This window comes from Uloborus diversus, chromosome 5, assembly GCF_026930045.1.
Source record: "Uloborus diversus isolate 005 chromosome 5, Udiv.v.3.1, whole genome shotgun sequence".
NCBI classification, from domain to species: Eukaryota; Metazoa; Arthropoda; class Arachnida; order Araneae; family Uloboridae; genus Uloborus; species Uloborus diversus.
This window is the reverse complement of record NC_072735.1, coordinates 42,906,316-42,924,720: the sequence shown is the minus strand read 5'-3', so window position 1 is coordinate 42,924,720 and position 18,405 is coordinate 42,906,316. Positions and strand designations below refer to the sequence as shown.

Below are 18,405 nucleotides of genomic sequence, written 5' to 3'. Positions count from 1 at the left end.
ATAAGCGAAAATATCGCATTTTTTAGCACTTAATATAATCCTACAATTAACAAATTGGTTTTAACTTTGAATTTAAGAAAAATAAAAACTATTACACACTTAGTAACATATCTATCGATGTATATTATTTCATGACAAATCACAAATAGCTGAGGATCTTTTATCGATCATGTGACCAACTAAGTTAAGAAAGAGCGTTCTTATCTCATATGAGAATTTATAAGTCTTTAATATTTCTCTTTAATGTAAGTGTATTGATACGTACGAGTTTGTGTATGTGAATATAACTGTGTATTGTTTTCAAACCATTGTCATGTTTAAGCTTTACGGTTCTAATTTTGACTTTCCACTTAGCATTATTTGAAGTCCTTCGCATGTATTAAACTATAGAAATATCACAAAAATTATATTTTCATTCAGTCTTAATTACAAAACCATACAATAAGATGAAGACAACACCGATAGTATAAAGATTACTTACAAGAAAGTGCATATAAAAAATATATGTAAGAGTGATTTCAAAGTATAATCCATCAACCATATTCAACAACTCAATAAAAACACAAGTCTCTTTTAAAATGATAAACACAATTTATTCACACACACAGTAAAAGACAATTAAATAAACTTACATCTTTAAGTAAAACTCTTCAAAACTTTCAAGCATATTTTTAACATCGATTGCATCAAATAAATCAGACACATGACATTTTAAACATGGACTATCAACATTCAAAGTAACGAAGTCACGAGTCAAGTTTTCCCAATTAACATTAAAAAGAGCCTGTTCGAAAAAAGTGTCGAACTTTCGACCCCTTGTTAATGATTCACATTCATGCACTCTCATGTAAAAAAATGAATCCATTTTTACAATCCACACATTCTTTTTAGAAAGGTAGGTTATGTTGCATATGAGCTCATCAAATAGTCACTTACGTAGAGAATCAGCCAGTTTACCAACTTCTTGTGATGTATATGTGCTGATTTTATCACATCGACAATCACAGGGATATTTTTTCTCAATTTCCGAAAGGATGTACTCTTTTAGAGTATAAGTCATAAGTTTGTCTTTGACACTACGTGAGATACAAGGGGACGCGTAAAACAATTTGTCAATCTGGCTTTCCAAAAGTAGAACTCTATCAGGCATCAACTATAACACTTCTCGTTTCAGTTTGAACAATCTTTGCACACTAACACAGATGTTACCATTCGCACTCGACTCTCCTTTTTTATAACAAAAGCGAAATCACGGTCTTCGATTAATTTTTGATTTATATTTTTACGTAGGCTTGAAATAAGTGATCTCCACACATCTGGTTCTAAGGAAATACCATCCATAGTTGGTCGAAGAATACCATCTTTCCCACACGTATATCTTCTAATATGCACGCGTGTACGTTTCCGAAAAGTATTCACCTAAAGTGAAAATACAATCACCCAAGTGTATCATATCATCAGGCTGTGGAGAAGCCTCAATGTTCATTTTCATGTTCGTTGCATCCCATCTGTTCATCTTCAGGCTTCAAAGTTTCAGAATGATTTTCACCAGCGTTAGTCATTCTTAACTCTCATAGGATTAGGAGTCACAATACTAAAACAACTTCCTGTGAACTTAAAAAATAAATCAAACTAGGTTTTAACACTAGCTGGTGAAGAAAAATCCTAAGTACATAGAATAAAATTTCACGATCTCTTTCAAAGCTCAGAATCACCCTGAAAATGATTCTCCAAACATCTACTATAAACCAATGAATATTCACTTTAACCAATGAGAAGTGTACATAAGTCTCTTGCTACTGACGTCATAGAATATCACACGAACTTTTGAGCAGAGTTGAGTTGTTTTCCTCAGTATTCAGATTTTTAGAAAATGCCAACACTTTGACTTCCAACTTCATCCTGACCTACTACGAGTAATTTTAAGATGGTAGCAGGTTTTCACATCACATCGAATGCCGATGACGTTTTCGCATCTCGCGCATGACATGGTCAATCACGTGTAATTGATCATGTCAATTTGCATGAGATGCAAAAACGTCATCGGCATCCGATGTGATGTGAAAACCTGCTACCGTCCCCTTGTATCTCACGTAGTGTCAAAGACAAACTTATGACTTATACTCTAAAAGAGTACATCCTTTCGGAAATTGAGAAAAAATATCCCTGTGATTGTCGATGTGATAAAATCAGCACATATACATCACAAGAAGTTGGTAAACTGGCTGATTCTCTACGTAAGTGACTATTTGATGAGCTCATATGCAACATAACCTACCTTTCTAAAAAGAATGTGTGGATTGTAAAAATGGATTCATTTTTTTACATGAGAGTGCATGAATGTGAATCATTAACAAGGGGTCGAAAGTTCGACACTTTTTTCGAACAGGCTCTTTTTAATGTTAATTGGGAAAACTTGACTCGTGACTTCGTTACTTTGAATGTTGATAGTCCATGTTTAAAATGTCATGTGTCTGATTTATTTGATGCAATCGATGTTAAAAATATGCTTGAAAGTTTTGAAGAGTTTTACTTAAAGATGTAAGTTTATTTAATTGTCTTTTACTGTGTGTGTGAATAAATTGTGTTTATCATTTTAAAAGAGACTTGTGTTTTTATTGAGTTGTTGAATATGGTTGATGGATTATACTTTGAAATCACTCTTACATATATTTTTTATATGCACTTTCTTGTAAGTAATCTTTATACTATCGGTGTTGTCTTCATCTTATTGTATGGTTTTGTAATTAAGACTGAATGAAAATATAATTTTTGTGATATTTCTATAGTTTAATACATGCGAAGGACTTCAAATAATGCTAAGTGGAAAGTCAAAATTAGAACCGTAAAGCTTAAACATGACAATGGTTTGAAAACAATACACAGTTATATTCACATACACAAACTCGTACGTATCAATACACTTACATTAAAGAGAAATATTAAAGACTTATAAATTCTCATATGAGATAAGAACGCTCTTTCTTAACTTAGTTGGTCACATGATCGATAAAAGATCCTCACCTATTTGTGATTTGTCATGAAATAATATACATCGATAGATATGTTACTAAGTGTGTAATAGTTTTTATTTTTCTTAAATTCAAAGTTAAAACCAATTTGTTAATTGTAGGATTATATTAAGTGCTAAAAAATGCGATATTTTCGCTTATAATTTCGGTTGATAAGTAAAGTTTTATTACAAGTTCCCTCACACGAATGAACAATAACATGCTAGATGGATATTTGAAAGCTTGAGTAGATGATTTGTAAGTATCTTAAACATTATTATTATTATTTGTAATGCGTGTGTGTTAATTAATACTTAGAGTGCAAAGAGTAAATGGTTAAGTGCTATTGGTTATTAATACTAAGAGTAAAGTGATATTGAGTTTTAAATTTAATTGAATCATTTCGTTTGAAGATTCAGTTGAAAAAATTTTATTTTGTAAGTTTGAAAATTTTTGAAAAAAAAAAAAAAAGATTGAAGAGAAAAAAAATAATGTTACAAAACGATTATTATTATTATTATTTTGTTTTGAAAAAAAATATTTTTGCGGAAAAATTTATTGTTGTAAGATTAAAAATTCATTTTTATATGATTGAAAAAAAAATTGATTTTTTTTTAATTAGTGGAAAAATATTACAAGTTTGAGAAATTATTTCTTAAAAACATTTTATATGATTAAAGAAAACAAAAATTTTTGATTTCATTTTCTAAGTAGAAAAATATTACAAGTTTGAAAAAATACTGTTTTGAATCAAAAATCTGTTTTTGAAAGAAATATTCTTACAAGCTGGAAATTTTTTATATAAGTTGGAAATGAAAAAGAAATTAATTCGAAACTACGAATTAAAATCTAAAATTTTGTTTGGAAAACCTGACATCAGGCTATTGTCGATCTATGTGCTTGATATTTGAGAAACGTGAACTAATTTTAATTGGTCAGAAACAGTGACATCACTTGAAAGACGTAGGCCAGGTGGTGAATAATACTCGCACGTGGGGTTTGTTATCTGTTATCGGTAAAGGGGTAGATAGCAATATTGATAAAGTCATTTTCTCAATTCGCATCGGTGTGTGTGGACGATGCGAAGTTCTTTGGGATTACGGTAGTTTTTTTCAACAGCCGCGTTGATTTGCGATTTCACGGCATGCCTTCTGCAAATCGACGATGGGCAAACAGCCGTATGCAGCGATTTCAAATAAAACATGCGTGTAGTTGTAATTTGTGAGATTGAGTTATAATTAACAATCCACTTATTACAATTTCATTCACTGTTTTTAAATAACTTCGCGATAGCTGGTACTTGAGGGATTTCACCCCAAAAAGGTTAGTCTTTTGTACTTAATTTTAGTCAGTATTTAGCTATAACTTAATTTGTCAAAATTTAGATTAAGTTTCTTAATTTAACGTATAGCTGTCCATTTGAATGTATCGTTCGAAAAGGATAAAGACTAAAATAAATGATATCGATTTTGTTAAAGAAATTAGTTGTTAAAGTAAAATATTATTGGGAAAATGAAATAGTCAAAGTGATTCTAATTCATGAAGGTTGAAAATTTTGTTTTATTCTAACAAGAGTGCTTGTATGAAAAAAAAATAATAATAATAATAAAGTAAAACACTATGCGATAAAATGACTAAGTTAAATACTAATCAAAAAATAATTAATAGAGTTGATTAAATAAAATGTGATAAATTAAATGAAACTCTTGAAAAGCATATAAAGTGATGAAATGTAACTTGAGTGCGAAATTTGCTTACTGGAAAAAAATTAAATAAGTTGATTTTTTAAAATCGTGAAAATTTATTAATGATAAGTGTTAATTACTACTAAGAGTAAATTGATTGCAAGTTTTTAAATTAAATTAGTTGGATGAAAATTGTAGACCTGATAATGTTTCGAAAAATTTGAGGTTTCGATTCCTGTCACTAATTGCGAAACATTTCTAAGTTTAAAAATATCGGGAAAAAAACGATAAAGTAAAAACAAGCGAGAAAATGATCAAACTCTAAAATATACTAAAAAAAAATCGAAATCACGAAAAAATAATTTAAGTCTGAAATGCTTGAAATTAGTTAAAGACTAAAAAGCTAAGAAAATAGTTAAAGACTGAAAATAATTGAAAAACGCTAAAATAGTGAAAAAAAAATAATCAAAGTGCTAAATGACAGGAAAAAACGTTTAAGTTCAAAATGTATGAAAGAATATTTAAGTTAATTATTTCTTAGAAAATTTAACAAATAAGAAAAAATATTTTGTTGTATGAAAGTAAAAAAAAAAAAAAAATAGTTAAAAAAATTATTTCTTCGAAATTTTTACAAGTTAGAAAAATTATTTGTAAATTTGACAAAGAAAAAAGAAATTAGTTAAGAAAATTTAACAAGTTAGAAAAATAAAAATGATAAAGTTTGAAATGCATGAAAAAGAAAATCAAAGTTTAAAATATATTTCAAGCCCACAAAGCATTGAAATAAATCTAAAATCTGGAATGGGTTGTATTTAAATAAATCTTTTCTTAAGTGAAAACTTTGTTATTATGAAAAATAATAATAATGACGATAGTTTCAATTATGAGCTGAAATTCAGTTAATGATATGCCATGATTAGTACTAAAGAGTAAATTAACTGATGGTTTTAAAATTAATTTAATTGTAATATTCGTTGTCATGGTACAGATTCACATTAAGACTGAAAGAGTAATGGAAAATATAGCATAGTGGTTAGCATACGTTTTTGCTAACTCAAAGTTTGGGTGTTCGATTCCCGGCCGCGACATTCTGTAAAAATAAAAATAATTAAATTCGCAGAAATATTCAAAGTTCGGAAATAAAAAATCAACCTCTCAATAGATGGCGCCAGGAGCATTGCAAAAATAAAATCTTCAAAGTTCGCGTAAAAATATTCACATCCGAAACTTCTACGTTGAGTGTTGCCATCCCAAAACTCGTAAAAGTTTACGAAAAACAAGTGTTGCCATCCGAAAACTTCTACGAAGTGTTGCCATCCCAAAACTCTGGTTGTCATGACAACCAGAAACCTCGTAATCTTTCACGGACAACTCAACTCACGCGGCGAGGGAAGGAACGGCTGGGGGAGGCGCAGGGATTGGGAGGCGGTGGAGGCGGCATCAGGGAGGCGGAGGGATTGGGAGGCGGCTCATAGCCGCAGAGCCGCCTCTTGGGGCAGAGCCGGCATTATTACCCTACTCTTGGCTTCTTCAATTAATAATCAGATTACGAATCTTCTTCATCAGTTTTTTATATGCTAGTGATAGACATAATCTGTTTCTGGCAACCAGCTTTAACTCTGGAATTATGACGATATGCGGTCATTTTGACCCTGAGCAGAAATTTGCATAACTCCCTTCATGATGTTGTATATTTGAAAAAACTAGGTAAAATTCAAAATATTTCGGAAAAAATGCAGTTTATTTAAAGGATGTAGAGCTTTTAACTATCTATGTTGAAGCATTTAAAAGAAAATAAAAACCCTTAAAATAACCAGAGCTGTTTCATTTGCATTTCATAAACTAGCGACTAATGCTTTCATTTATATACAAAAACAATATAAATGCTTCAAGTTCTGGCAATGCTTTTTCTAAGAGGTATTTTTAAGATTCTGTTATGTTTCAGCATCAGTAAATGTATTTGTTTCTTTTTTTCTGAAAAGGGTCAAAATGACACCCGACCAGACTTTTGGTATGACACTTTAGTTTGGGCTAAAAAAATCATTATATTTAAAAACTTTGTGTTATTAAACACCACGATCATTTAGGAAATGTGAAGAAAGGGTTGTGCTTTTTGGAAAATACAGAAGATAAATTAGCAGAGAAATTAGAAGTTCGCTTGAGGTCGAAATGACCCGTTTCATATTTCTAATGTTAAATGTTGAAAATTTCTAGTTGACATTATTTTTAATCTCAGCTGTTTAAGATAATAGTGATTAGATGCTGGAACGTCTATATTGAAACACGGAAATGGAGGCTCGCTTAGTTTTGGGTAGAATTTTTTATCATTTTTTGCACACCCTTAATAACCATATATATATATATATATATATATATATATATATATATATATATATATATATATATATATATATATATATATATATATATATATATATATATATATAACACATTTCGCATGTAACATAAGAATTATTTTATGTACAGACAGCCCAGGAACGCCAGCTATAAAATCCTACTACACTACTTCCAAGACGATAAAAGTAGCGTGGGAAATAAATATAACACCAGATGCACCTGTTTCAGGTAATATATTCATCTCTTTCCCGATTGACTTTAAAATTTGAAATGTGTGTTCCGAGAAAAGGATCGGATGACTTTTCTCGGATGACTTTTCATCCAGAAGCTCACACTTCTTTGCATTGAAAAAGGTGTTCCTTGTAACACCAAAATACGTGTCTGCAATATTTTGTAATTTTTGTGCTTTATGACGTTGGATTACTGATTTTTTGAATTCATGTATATTTATGCCAATGTTTAAAATTTGTAATTGAACTAAAAAATTATTTATTTTTGAAAATAAGTTCTAAGGTAGATGACGAGGCACTAGTGAACACAACATGTAGGGGCACATATGAACATTTCCAATATACTGTCCGCAATATAAATATTAGTGTAAGCTTATTATAAATGTTAACAGAGATGTAAAGATTTATAGCTATTATTTCACTGTAACCAATTTCTAAATTTATTGTTAATTATTATTACATAGTTAATAATTATTTATTTTATTATTTATTTTTAAATACGTTTATTATTAAGTAGTTGGCCAAAAATTTAGTGTTATATAATGTCTGTTAGGAAAATAAAAACAAAATATTTTTCTTTAACTAAAAACTAAAGTTTAGAATAATTTTTAAATTCATCATCATATTCTGTATGAAGCTTAAACGCACTATGCAAGAATAAACTTTACAAAATAAAATATTCTTTGTGTTTAGTCTTATACGGTTTCTTCTTGTTGAACCAGTGATTAGAACATGCTATGCAACTTCAAAATTTGACAGTGAGCAGAGTCATATAATTCGGAAAAAAAAAATTTTTTTAATGATATTAACTGTACAATTAAAACTCTCACAGTATAGGTTATAAACCCTTGAATATAATTGGTATATAAGTATATGCTTCATTATAACGAGTTTTTTGTTGAAATATGATGCTCCTGCGTTTTCAATCGTGTTCACAGGTGCCCCAAGCTTGTTCACATGTGCCCATATAGGGGCACATGTGAACAATTGAAGATATTTTTTTTAATTTCACAAAGCAGAAAAATATATTTTTTTAAAAAATCAGAAAAAAACTATGACATAAAGAAACGACTATAAACTATGAGGGAAAATTTTTCTATGAGAAATTGATAATATTTCCTGAGAAATTAAGAAATGAAAAAAAAATTTCATATGTGCCTCCTTTTCCCCTATATAGGCAAAATACTAAGTGGTCAGTTTAGGTAGTATAGAAATGTATGTAAAATACAGAAAGCTATTCGTGTACCGCCTTTTACTAGCTCAAACTTTAAGTTTAAATATTATTTGCAACTTTTAAATTAACCTAAATGCAAAAACATTAAGATTAATTAAAAATTTTAAGTCTTGTATTCAGGAAATCGTATAATCAAGTTATTCCAAACTTTTTAGCTCGAGCCAAGCTTGTAATACTAAGCATATAGATACATTACAGCGAGCTGTAGATTTTGCATTTATAAAACGAGTATAGAAAAAGTGCTTTCTATATTCCTTTCGAAAGAGCAAGTGTTCGAATTATAGAAAGTTTGCATTTGTAAAACTGGTTTGGATTCAGGAAACCATTTCTCAAATATGCATGTTTTTCTCAGGAAACTGGTAGAATCCTGTGAAATCCCAGAACGGTGCCCAAAAATAATCTGTGACGTTTCGGGATTTCCTATAGTGTAGCTGAGGAATGAGACACCTAAATCAAATAATGCATTTGTCTTTATTTATAAATATTTTCTGTAATACACTTTTTCATCAATAAGATTGTATCACGCAATAAAATAAAATAATGCAGCAAATGTAGTAAAAGATCAAATAGAACAAAACAAAAGCAAAATATTATTCCAATTTTGTAAGTTGCATATTTCATTATCCTACACCATTCTTTAATTTTAACAACAAAATCCAATCAAAAATTGGCTGCGTTAAAATCTTATTCCACCTGAATGCAAAAAGTGCCTTACATTTTCTTTTTTTTTAATATAATAAATTTGTAATTTAATTTTTATTTGGTACTACGGCAAAACATTTTCAAATATGACTGCTTTACATTCATTTCATGACTACGTCTCTTCCATTCACCTGTATGTTGATTAATCATCCGAAAATATTCTAAAAGGAATGACGTATTAATTATTTCCAGTGAAATTACTTTCATTTGTGCTAACAATTGAACACTATTGGCTTGTCTTTGAATCACTAAACAAATTTATGTAGAGCATGTTGGATAGATTTCTATTTCAATGCATTTCATTTTAATCAAAAGGTGATCTCTCTCACTCGAGAAACATTGTTTAATCAAATTTTAATTCCGAAGAAACTCATTTTCTTCATTAAATGTTTTTGTCAATTTACTTTTTAACTAAGCAGCTTTTGTCAGTTACGGTGTTTTTGTTTTGTTATTTGAATTTGAATTCAAGTAACAAATTCATGTTGATTAGATTTTGTAATATGAAGTATTCATAATATCAAGTTTTACTTTGTAATTTTTAAAATAACATTTCTTTCACATGCTTGAAAAGTTACATTGCTTACGTTTTTTATTGTTTTTGCATTACGTAGTTTTATATCAAGCGGCCCGAGAAAATTTACTAGCTCGAAGATGTGATTTTAATATCCACAACATTAATATAAATATTAAATTTTCCTTCTTTGCTCACAAGTAAATTTTCATTTTAAAACTGTTTCCGTTAAAATACAACCTTTTATATTGTAAAAAAAACAAAAACAAAATAACATTTGAATATTAAAAGCAATACTTTTGTTTTTGTACATTTTTCATGCTAGAGAATGCTTGTGAGGAATTAAAAAAAAGATTGCTTTTACATGGTTTTAAATAAAATATTGCTTACGTTTTTCAATATACTTTTAAAACGAATGAAATAGTTTTATATCAAGCAACCCGACACAATTTCCTAACTAGAAGTTAGAATTTTAATTTCATTAATATTATTAAATTATTACATTTTCTTTGTTCCCTTACAAATAAAATTTTGTTTTAAAACAACTTCTGATAAAATTATATGGGAAAAAAGTATAAATTATAAAAGCAATATTTTCATCCTCGTACATTTCTCAAACTATAGTTTACAAGACATGAAATGAGTCCTTTAAATAAATTATGAAAAGAATACATAAAACCAATTTATTTTATTTTTCCTTGAGATCTAAATGTAATTTTGGATGTCATGTAAATAATAGTAAATTTGCTTCAAAATACTTCATCCATGGAAACAATTTTCCGATGGTGCTATGGTTTTGAAAGTAAAAATATTTAAAGTCAGAGAAAATTGAAAAATTCCCGTGAAACATCTTTTTTTTTTGGAAATACAAAACACTGGCATATTTCTAAAATACATGAAATATGCAATTATAGGTATTTACACAATATTTATGAAGAATTGCTTCGGAAAAACATAATAATAATTCAATTACTTTTATATTTAAAAATTAAGGCATCAGATAATTCAATAAAATATTAACTTAGTGTTTTTTTCCCGTCATAATGACTTTCAAAAAAAAAAGGAGTGGTGTTAGTAAAGGAATATTTATTTTTGGTTTTTAATCTTAAGTGAGTGATCATATTTGAGGAGAGGAACACTGTGCGGTTATACAGCTTTGGGCTGAATTCCTAGGCCCTAGACCTAACTTTAGTAATCATTGGTAATTTTCTAGCAGCAGTAGCAGTCTGCACATACAGTGCTGGCCAAATTATTACACTAAGACTGTTTTAAAAGCAAATTCTTTACTGATTACATAACTATAGTCACATTAACGAACAGTGAAATAATTATCTAATATTTAGTATGCATTCCCTTGTTCTTGATGAGCACTTTAAGTCTATTTGGCATACTTTTCTCAAGGTTTACACCATTTCTTAACTTTTTAAAAGAGAAGGTTATAATAGAACACACTAATAAAAAGAACTCGTGAATGGTTTAAGCTGATTGAGGTTATGTTCCTGGTAGGTAGATAAACAAATAACATAAAAAATGCAGACAGTGCTGCCACCTGCAAACATTAAATTACGCTAAAATATGCTAAGCCGTGCTAAGAAATGAAAGGAAGTCCGTTGAACAAACAAAAATCACCGCCCCCGCCCCCTTCTGATGCGAAATGATCGTTTTTCTTCAACTAAAATGCGTACACACCTTTTCAAAAAATCTATTAGAGTCTCTCTGAAATTTAAAACTATTCGCCAAAACACATAAAAATATGAACAGTAGCTTTAATACTCAAAATAATTCTTCAACTACATAGTTCCTTGCTTAACGTGCCAAGCGACCGCGCTACCGTAACCCTGCCCTTTAGCGAGTGAAACGGGTTTTTTTTCCAACCGGCAGTTTAAAGTTTTTTGCCAAATAAACAGGAATATAATTACAAATCGAATTATTTTCCTATATAAATAATTATATTCAACTACAAGAACAAAAACAAATGTTGAAGAAATAAGGAAAACAAAACCCAATAGAAAAATACTACAAAATTAATTTATGTTCCTAAACATCGATAAAAAAAAAACGTATTCAATAGTCTGTTCGCTGATCACAACAGCGTATCATAGGCATGGCTCCTCGCAGCTATCGACACTGTCGGCCAGTGCCCTCTCAAAGAGTTAAATCACCCCGCCATCTAAGGCATTCATAGAACTAAACAATTAATAAAATATTTGGTTTTGCAATTAGAAATATTTCGGTTAATATAATTTTAAAAAAAAATTGCCTATAGCCTTCCTCAATAAATAGACTATTTAACACAAAGGTAATTTTTCAATTTGAACCAATAGTTCCTGAGGTTAGCACGTTTAAACAAGCAAACTCTTCAGCTTTATAATATTCATACACATATGAATTTTCCCGTTTTTATAACGTTTTTATTGCTGATGCACTCCTATTAGTCATAGGGTGATGTTGTATAGTCTATGGCCTTCCTCAGTAAATGTACTATTCAACACAAAAATAATTTTTCAATTCAAACCAGTAGTTCCTGACATTAACTCGTTCAAACAAACAAACCCTAAAGCTTTATATTATTAGTATAGATAAATGTAGCGGAAAGATTGCTAAATGACGTTTTTATCACTGAATGGAGATCCAACCATCAATTGCAGCAATACTTTATGATATATTTTTAAAAATATTTCTCTCAACTGCACTGAATTTTGAGAAAAATCTCTTATTTTTAGCATAACAAATTGTAATTTATTTTCACCGAAATTGGTGTTTTGTCCTGTCTCGCTATTTAGCTGCATGCTTGACGAGATATTATTTAACAGTTTTATAGTGCCTTTAAAATTTGCATAAAGGAAAAGAAAAACAGCTAGAAAATATTTTTAGACATCGTTAAGAATTATGAAAGTAAAACGATAACCAATAATTAAGAAAAAGATCAAATTTAATTAAAGTCATCGTAAATTTCAAACCATAGATTTAACGAAAAGCAAGCTCAAGCCAATTTTTATCAAGAGGAAACCCTTGAAGATGATGTTAATATCGGAAATTAATTCTATTTCGAACAAAAGTTACAAATTATAAAAAGTACTACGCACAATATCAGCAAACGAACATACGAAAAATTTTTTTTTATCCAAAACCAGCCCGCAAAAGACCGAATTTTTTGCAGATGAGGGACTTCGAGGCAATTAGAGGAGGTGTATCGCGCATTTTTAACAATATCAGCTACCTGCGTGAATTCAGAAAGAATATTTTAACCTTCAGCAAAGTTGAATACTAAAATCTAGACTTGGAGACAATTCAATTGATGCAACCTTTTTTTTTTCTGCTATTGATTTTTTATTATGATATTTGTTCAGTCATTTTATATTTGTTCAAAATAACGTTTTCATAAATAATAACTTTTTTGTACTAAAATATGAAATGTGGCAATAAAACAATATGTTTTAAAGCATTTTTTTTCAAATTTCAAATACCGGTATTAATACCGGTATTCGGTATCAGGTTTTAAAAATACCGAATGCCGGTATTGGATATTTGGTCCAGTATTGCAATCCCTAGATACACTGCTCCTGTTATTGCACTTAACTAAACATAAAAATGACCTCAAATAAGCTAAAATGACAAGCGCAATTAACTCACAGGTCTTAGCTGCGAGACATGACACATAAATTTATGTATGGAACATTGTTTCAAAGAAATACAAGCGGCCTTTCATGTTGGTAAAAAGGCTGCACTTGCAGGAGAGTTAATGACAAAGAAATTAAGAATTTAACGTAAATTTTCTTCAGTTTAGAGATAAAATGAAAAACCATGAATTATGTCCTTTTTTTCTTCACATTCTTTCATTAAAGGATACAGCATATATCTGAGGATAGAAGGAGGCTCTTGGCAAGAAACACGTCTCCGCGGAGATCACAAGGAGCACGTGTTCCACGATCTTCAATGTGGTTCCAAATATTACTGCTACATAGTGGCCTACAACAGTGCCGGTAGAGGAAATGGTAGTGAAACAATAGCAGTAAAAACAGACGGAAATGGTATTTTTTTCATTTTCATTTTTTCAGAGAAAAATGTATCTTTGGTTTGCCCTACTTTTTGAAACATTTTACATACTTACTTACTTTTCACTTACATTTAAAATGTCCGCCCCTCTTAAATACTGGGTTGTCAAAAAGTCAGGACCAACTTCAAAAATAAATAATTTGGAAGCGAATAAAGATAAAAAAAACACGGTTTGTTCTAAACGGTGGGCCGTGTTTATCTTGGCAACAAGCCAAAAATAGTTCTGCTGGTGACCAGCAGATGGCACTGTCGGATTTCTGATCATGGGGTCATGCAAAAGAACAAACGGTATAAAAAAGAGTAACGGCAACAGGCTATTCGGAACTCCAGCGCTCGAATACGCTACCTTGCGGTGATTTATAAAACTGCGTCTGCACCTAAAACATTGCCACGTTGCGCATCACGTGTGTCTGTTGACGTAAACACAGGCAGTTTGTTCTGAGTATTTATTAACGCAATCGATGTGTCTTAGTTTGCTTTCAGCTACAGAAATTAATTCGTCCCTTAGTAGTATTCTTGAGCTTCTCAAAATAATGTTAGTTTTTCTTATTTCTTTCAAAAAAGTATTAAATGGTGGACGCGTAAACAAGAAAACTCTGGATTAACAAAATTGGATAACGTTATACCAGGTAAAAATTTTTATTGTTTTGTATGAATTTGTAAGAATATGAGTTTTTTTTAATCTTAAATTAATTTAACTAATCATATTTTACAGCAGCATTTAGTTGGAATGGACAGTATGCAAAATATTTTCTTGAATATATTATCGTAGAACAAAATGAATAACCGAGAAAGAATTTACTTTATTCCTTTTATTCTCAGCTGAAAGGTTTCGCCAAATTTGTTTAGGGTTATAGTAGTTTTAGTATTGTGCAAGCAAAGTAGCCTTGGCGAGTTTTCGCGTTTTTAGTTAAACCATTTTTAATTTTTATCATGAGTGGAATAAAATGATAGTAAGATTACAGAATTCGATAAGTAAAAAGAAATAATGGTCAATCAACTGAAAAGAAAACTACCACCATATATAAACTGTGAGTACACATTTTATTTATTTTGTTCTGAGTGAATTTGAATAAATATCAGTTTTTCAATTCGATGAAAAAAAAACGAACTTAACAACATTGACTGGACACTTTTGTTTAACCTAATTCCACATAAATGATTTAAATAAAATTTGTTACTACAGTATCCTACTGAAATAGACAGTATGCAAATAAATTTTCTTGAAAATATTTATCGCAGAACAGATTGAAAAATCCAGAAAGAACGTTAAGAATTTGAACAATAAAAAATAAAAGTTCGCCAAAAATCTGTTTATAGTGTTATGGTTTTAAAATTATGTGAAAGAATAATGTATCTTGACAAGATTTCGCATATCAGGTAAATTATTTCCATGACGAATGAATTAAATGCATGATTTCTTTGGATATCCAATCATATAGTCATAGAAATAAATTATCTAGTGTTAAACGTTACTCTTGACAGTCTGCCACGTATGTGCACTATGTGACAAAAATGTCAACAAATGCTGGAAATGTCACGAAACTGAACTTAATATGTACTAATGTATAGAAAAAACGGTACAAAATGAAAATGCCGTTCGAAGCGAACCAAAAATTTATGAATTCCGAATTCAACATCGTGAAAATGGCTGCTTCAGAACAACTTACTGTGTGTTCTACATTAATTGTTTACTTTCGTAATACTTTTTGGTTTCTAATCTCTTTCTATATGGGTCAGAATATCCACAAGACTTTGAAAAATCTTTTCAAACGAATAAAGCGAAAAAATCATACATACGAACAAAAATCACAACACTTTTAGCATTTTCTTCGCTACCACATGCGTTTGTTTTAGTTTTCAATTCCGCCATTAAACAGTGACTGCAGTGCCCCCTATAGTTCGTTGGAGTTGCGAATAGTAGTCGAAACTAATATGCATCAAAATGCTTCATAGTTGAGAAAACCCGTTTAGTTAAACAGTATTATAAGAATTATGGAGAAGTAAAAAGCTAAATTGCCATCTGTTGGTCAAAAACAGAACTATTTTTGTTTCATTGCCACACAAAACCCGGCTTATTATCGATTCGTTCAATGCAAACTGCATCTATTTATCTTCAATAATTTTTGAATTATTAATTTTTAAAGTTGGTCCGGACTTTAGGATCACCCTGTATATCAATGGGTAAGGTTAAAACTTGAAAAAAACCAGGAGTGTGTGTGTCTTAAGTGTCTTTGAAAAGTAGAGGACACTTTCTTTAGCCTGAAGTTTTCGGAAATTTTAATTACTCGTTTTCACACAAACTAATTGCTTAATTTATACTAAAAAGAATTGAAAAAAAAAAACCGTTAAAACACGATAGAGCGATTAATATGAACCATACAGCGGAAAAGAAGAGAGGGAGTTGCACCACAAAACAATAAATGTATCTTTTCTAACTAAATAATAGTAATGTTCTTTTCATTAATATATCCATTTTTTTTACATAAAGGACGAATGTATTCGGTGCGTTAATAATTTAATGGCATTTTAGTGCGTATAACCACTACTTGAACCAAGCATGTGACGGATAACTCATTTTTCATTACTTTCTGATACCCTACGTTTGCGGTAACCTAGACACAGAAAATATTATTTACTTTTACGACTTAAGTGCAAAGTTTAACAAAGCTTTAATCTCGAAACTTCTTTTTGCTATCTTAACTATTATTTAAAATTCATTTGATCATTTTTTAGTAAAACGCGTTCACGTAAAAAAATGTATAAATTAAATTTTGTATTTTGAGATCCCAAAACATGCCTGCTTAATTTATGCAGTAAATTTAACATATTACATATTTTTAAAAAAATTCTTTATTTTTTCAAAATTAAAAAACGCTTGTTGTGATTACTTAATCATTTTTTTAAATATACACTTATTTGAATAAAAAGAAAAATGAAACTTCATATTTAAAGTTCCTAAGAAGCACTATATATGTAAGCATTTAAATGCATTATACATATGCATGTATATATTTTTTTAATTTTAATTTCCCTTTTTTATACATAGTAAGAGTAAAATAATAGTAATTTCCAATCACAATTATTTTTCTCTTACTTTAAAATTAAGTACATTTGAGTAAATAAACAGAAAACGAAAATTTCATATTTCGGGCTTAGAAAAAGGTATAATTTATATGATCAATTTAATGCATTACATTTTTAAGTCACATAGCTAGAAAAACTTCTCACATTATGGGAACAAAACACCTGGTTTTTGTTAGCTATTTCAATCTTTCACCACCCAGTAATTTTCCCTTCGAAGAATGAACTTTCACGAAATGAGATCAACTCTAAAGTAGTAAGGGTTATCTTTCATGTCTTACGCTTTTCCAAACATATCATTTACTCCAGGGAAGCATTAGATTTTGGAAAAACAAAAGTTGTCTTAGATTGAAGCATCTTCGAGTTACTCTGACTGATCAAAAGAGTATGAGCAAGAGGGAAGTGCTGAACATGTTTTGGCACATCATTAATTACTTTGTGTGGCAAAGTATGACCAAACTTTTTGCTACTTTGGTTATTTTTTTCTGAGTATATAATTACAACAGCAATATAAACATAATAGTAGTTTTGATAAAATTTTAAAATATAATCAGAGCACAACTTTGGGAAATGAAACACTAAATTATTTGGTTTTTGCTGTTTGTTAAAATTATTGTTAAAAACATTTAAATTTCGTAAAAATTTTACCTTGTGATATTATTGGATATACCTGTAGGTATGCAGGATCATTGTTTTTTTTTTTCGCGAGATGTAATCCGCGCTAGTTGAATATGGCTGTGTTACTGTATAACATACTGGAAAAATGTATAACTATGCTCCAAAACACCACAGTATATACAAACTAGTTTTTGATGGCAATATTCAACATGAAGCAGCAAGTGTTTCAGATTAGAGATAAAATATGAAAATGTGGAAAAATGCACGTATTTGTGCAAAAACATAACCACTACAAATGAGTAACAAAATGTACGTATTCAAGAACATTTTGTAAAAACTTCTTAATGATGTTATGTGACATAAATATGAAGGGTTATCATTTTTTATCATTGCAAGACGTAATACGCGCTTGTTGAATACAGATGTGCTACTGTATTAAGTACAGTAAGAAGGTATAACTCAGTCCCAAAAGACCAATGTATATACAAAATAGTTTTTGTAGCGACGCTATTTAACAGTGCAAATCAGAAATTATCAGACTAGATATGAAATATAGAAATATGGTAAAATACACACATACATCTAAAAATACACAAACTCACACATTACAAATGAGTAATAAAACACTAGTATTTCATAAAATTATTCAAGGGAGGAAAATAATTTAATGCATAGGATTCATTTTATTAAGAAATTTGATTAAATATTTCCTCATTTTCGAAATTCTCATTGAAGAATGAAACTAATAAAAACTATTTCCAATTTTCCCTCACATCAGATAAGTATCGTTCCAAGACTTAAGAAAAAAAGAACACCGTTTCAGAAATCTACTATTAGCAGCGAACCCTGTCGCTTCCTTTGATTATCTTATCGTACAATTACATGATACTTCTTTAATTAAATTTTCAATAGCGAA

General features: G+C 29.7%; 1 protein-coding gene across 1 annotated transcript in view; it reads left to right on the top strand.

The window, feature by feature from the left end:
- Positions 1 to 18,405, top strand: part of LOC129222094 (cell adhesion molecule Dscam2-like) — a 100,914-nt gene that overhangs the window by 63,687 nt on the left and 18,822 nt on the right. The window contains exons 16-17 of the mRNA XM_054856530.1: positions 7,184 to 7,282; positions 13,577 to 13,762. Of these exons, the coding sequence (XP_054712505.1) occupies positions 7,184 to 7,282; positions 13,577 to 13,762 (285 nt within the window). The remainder of the gene's footprint in view (positions 1 to 7,183; positions 7,283 to 13,576; positions 13,763 to 18,405) is intronic.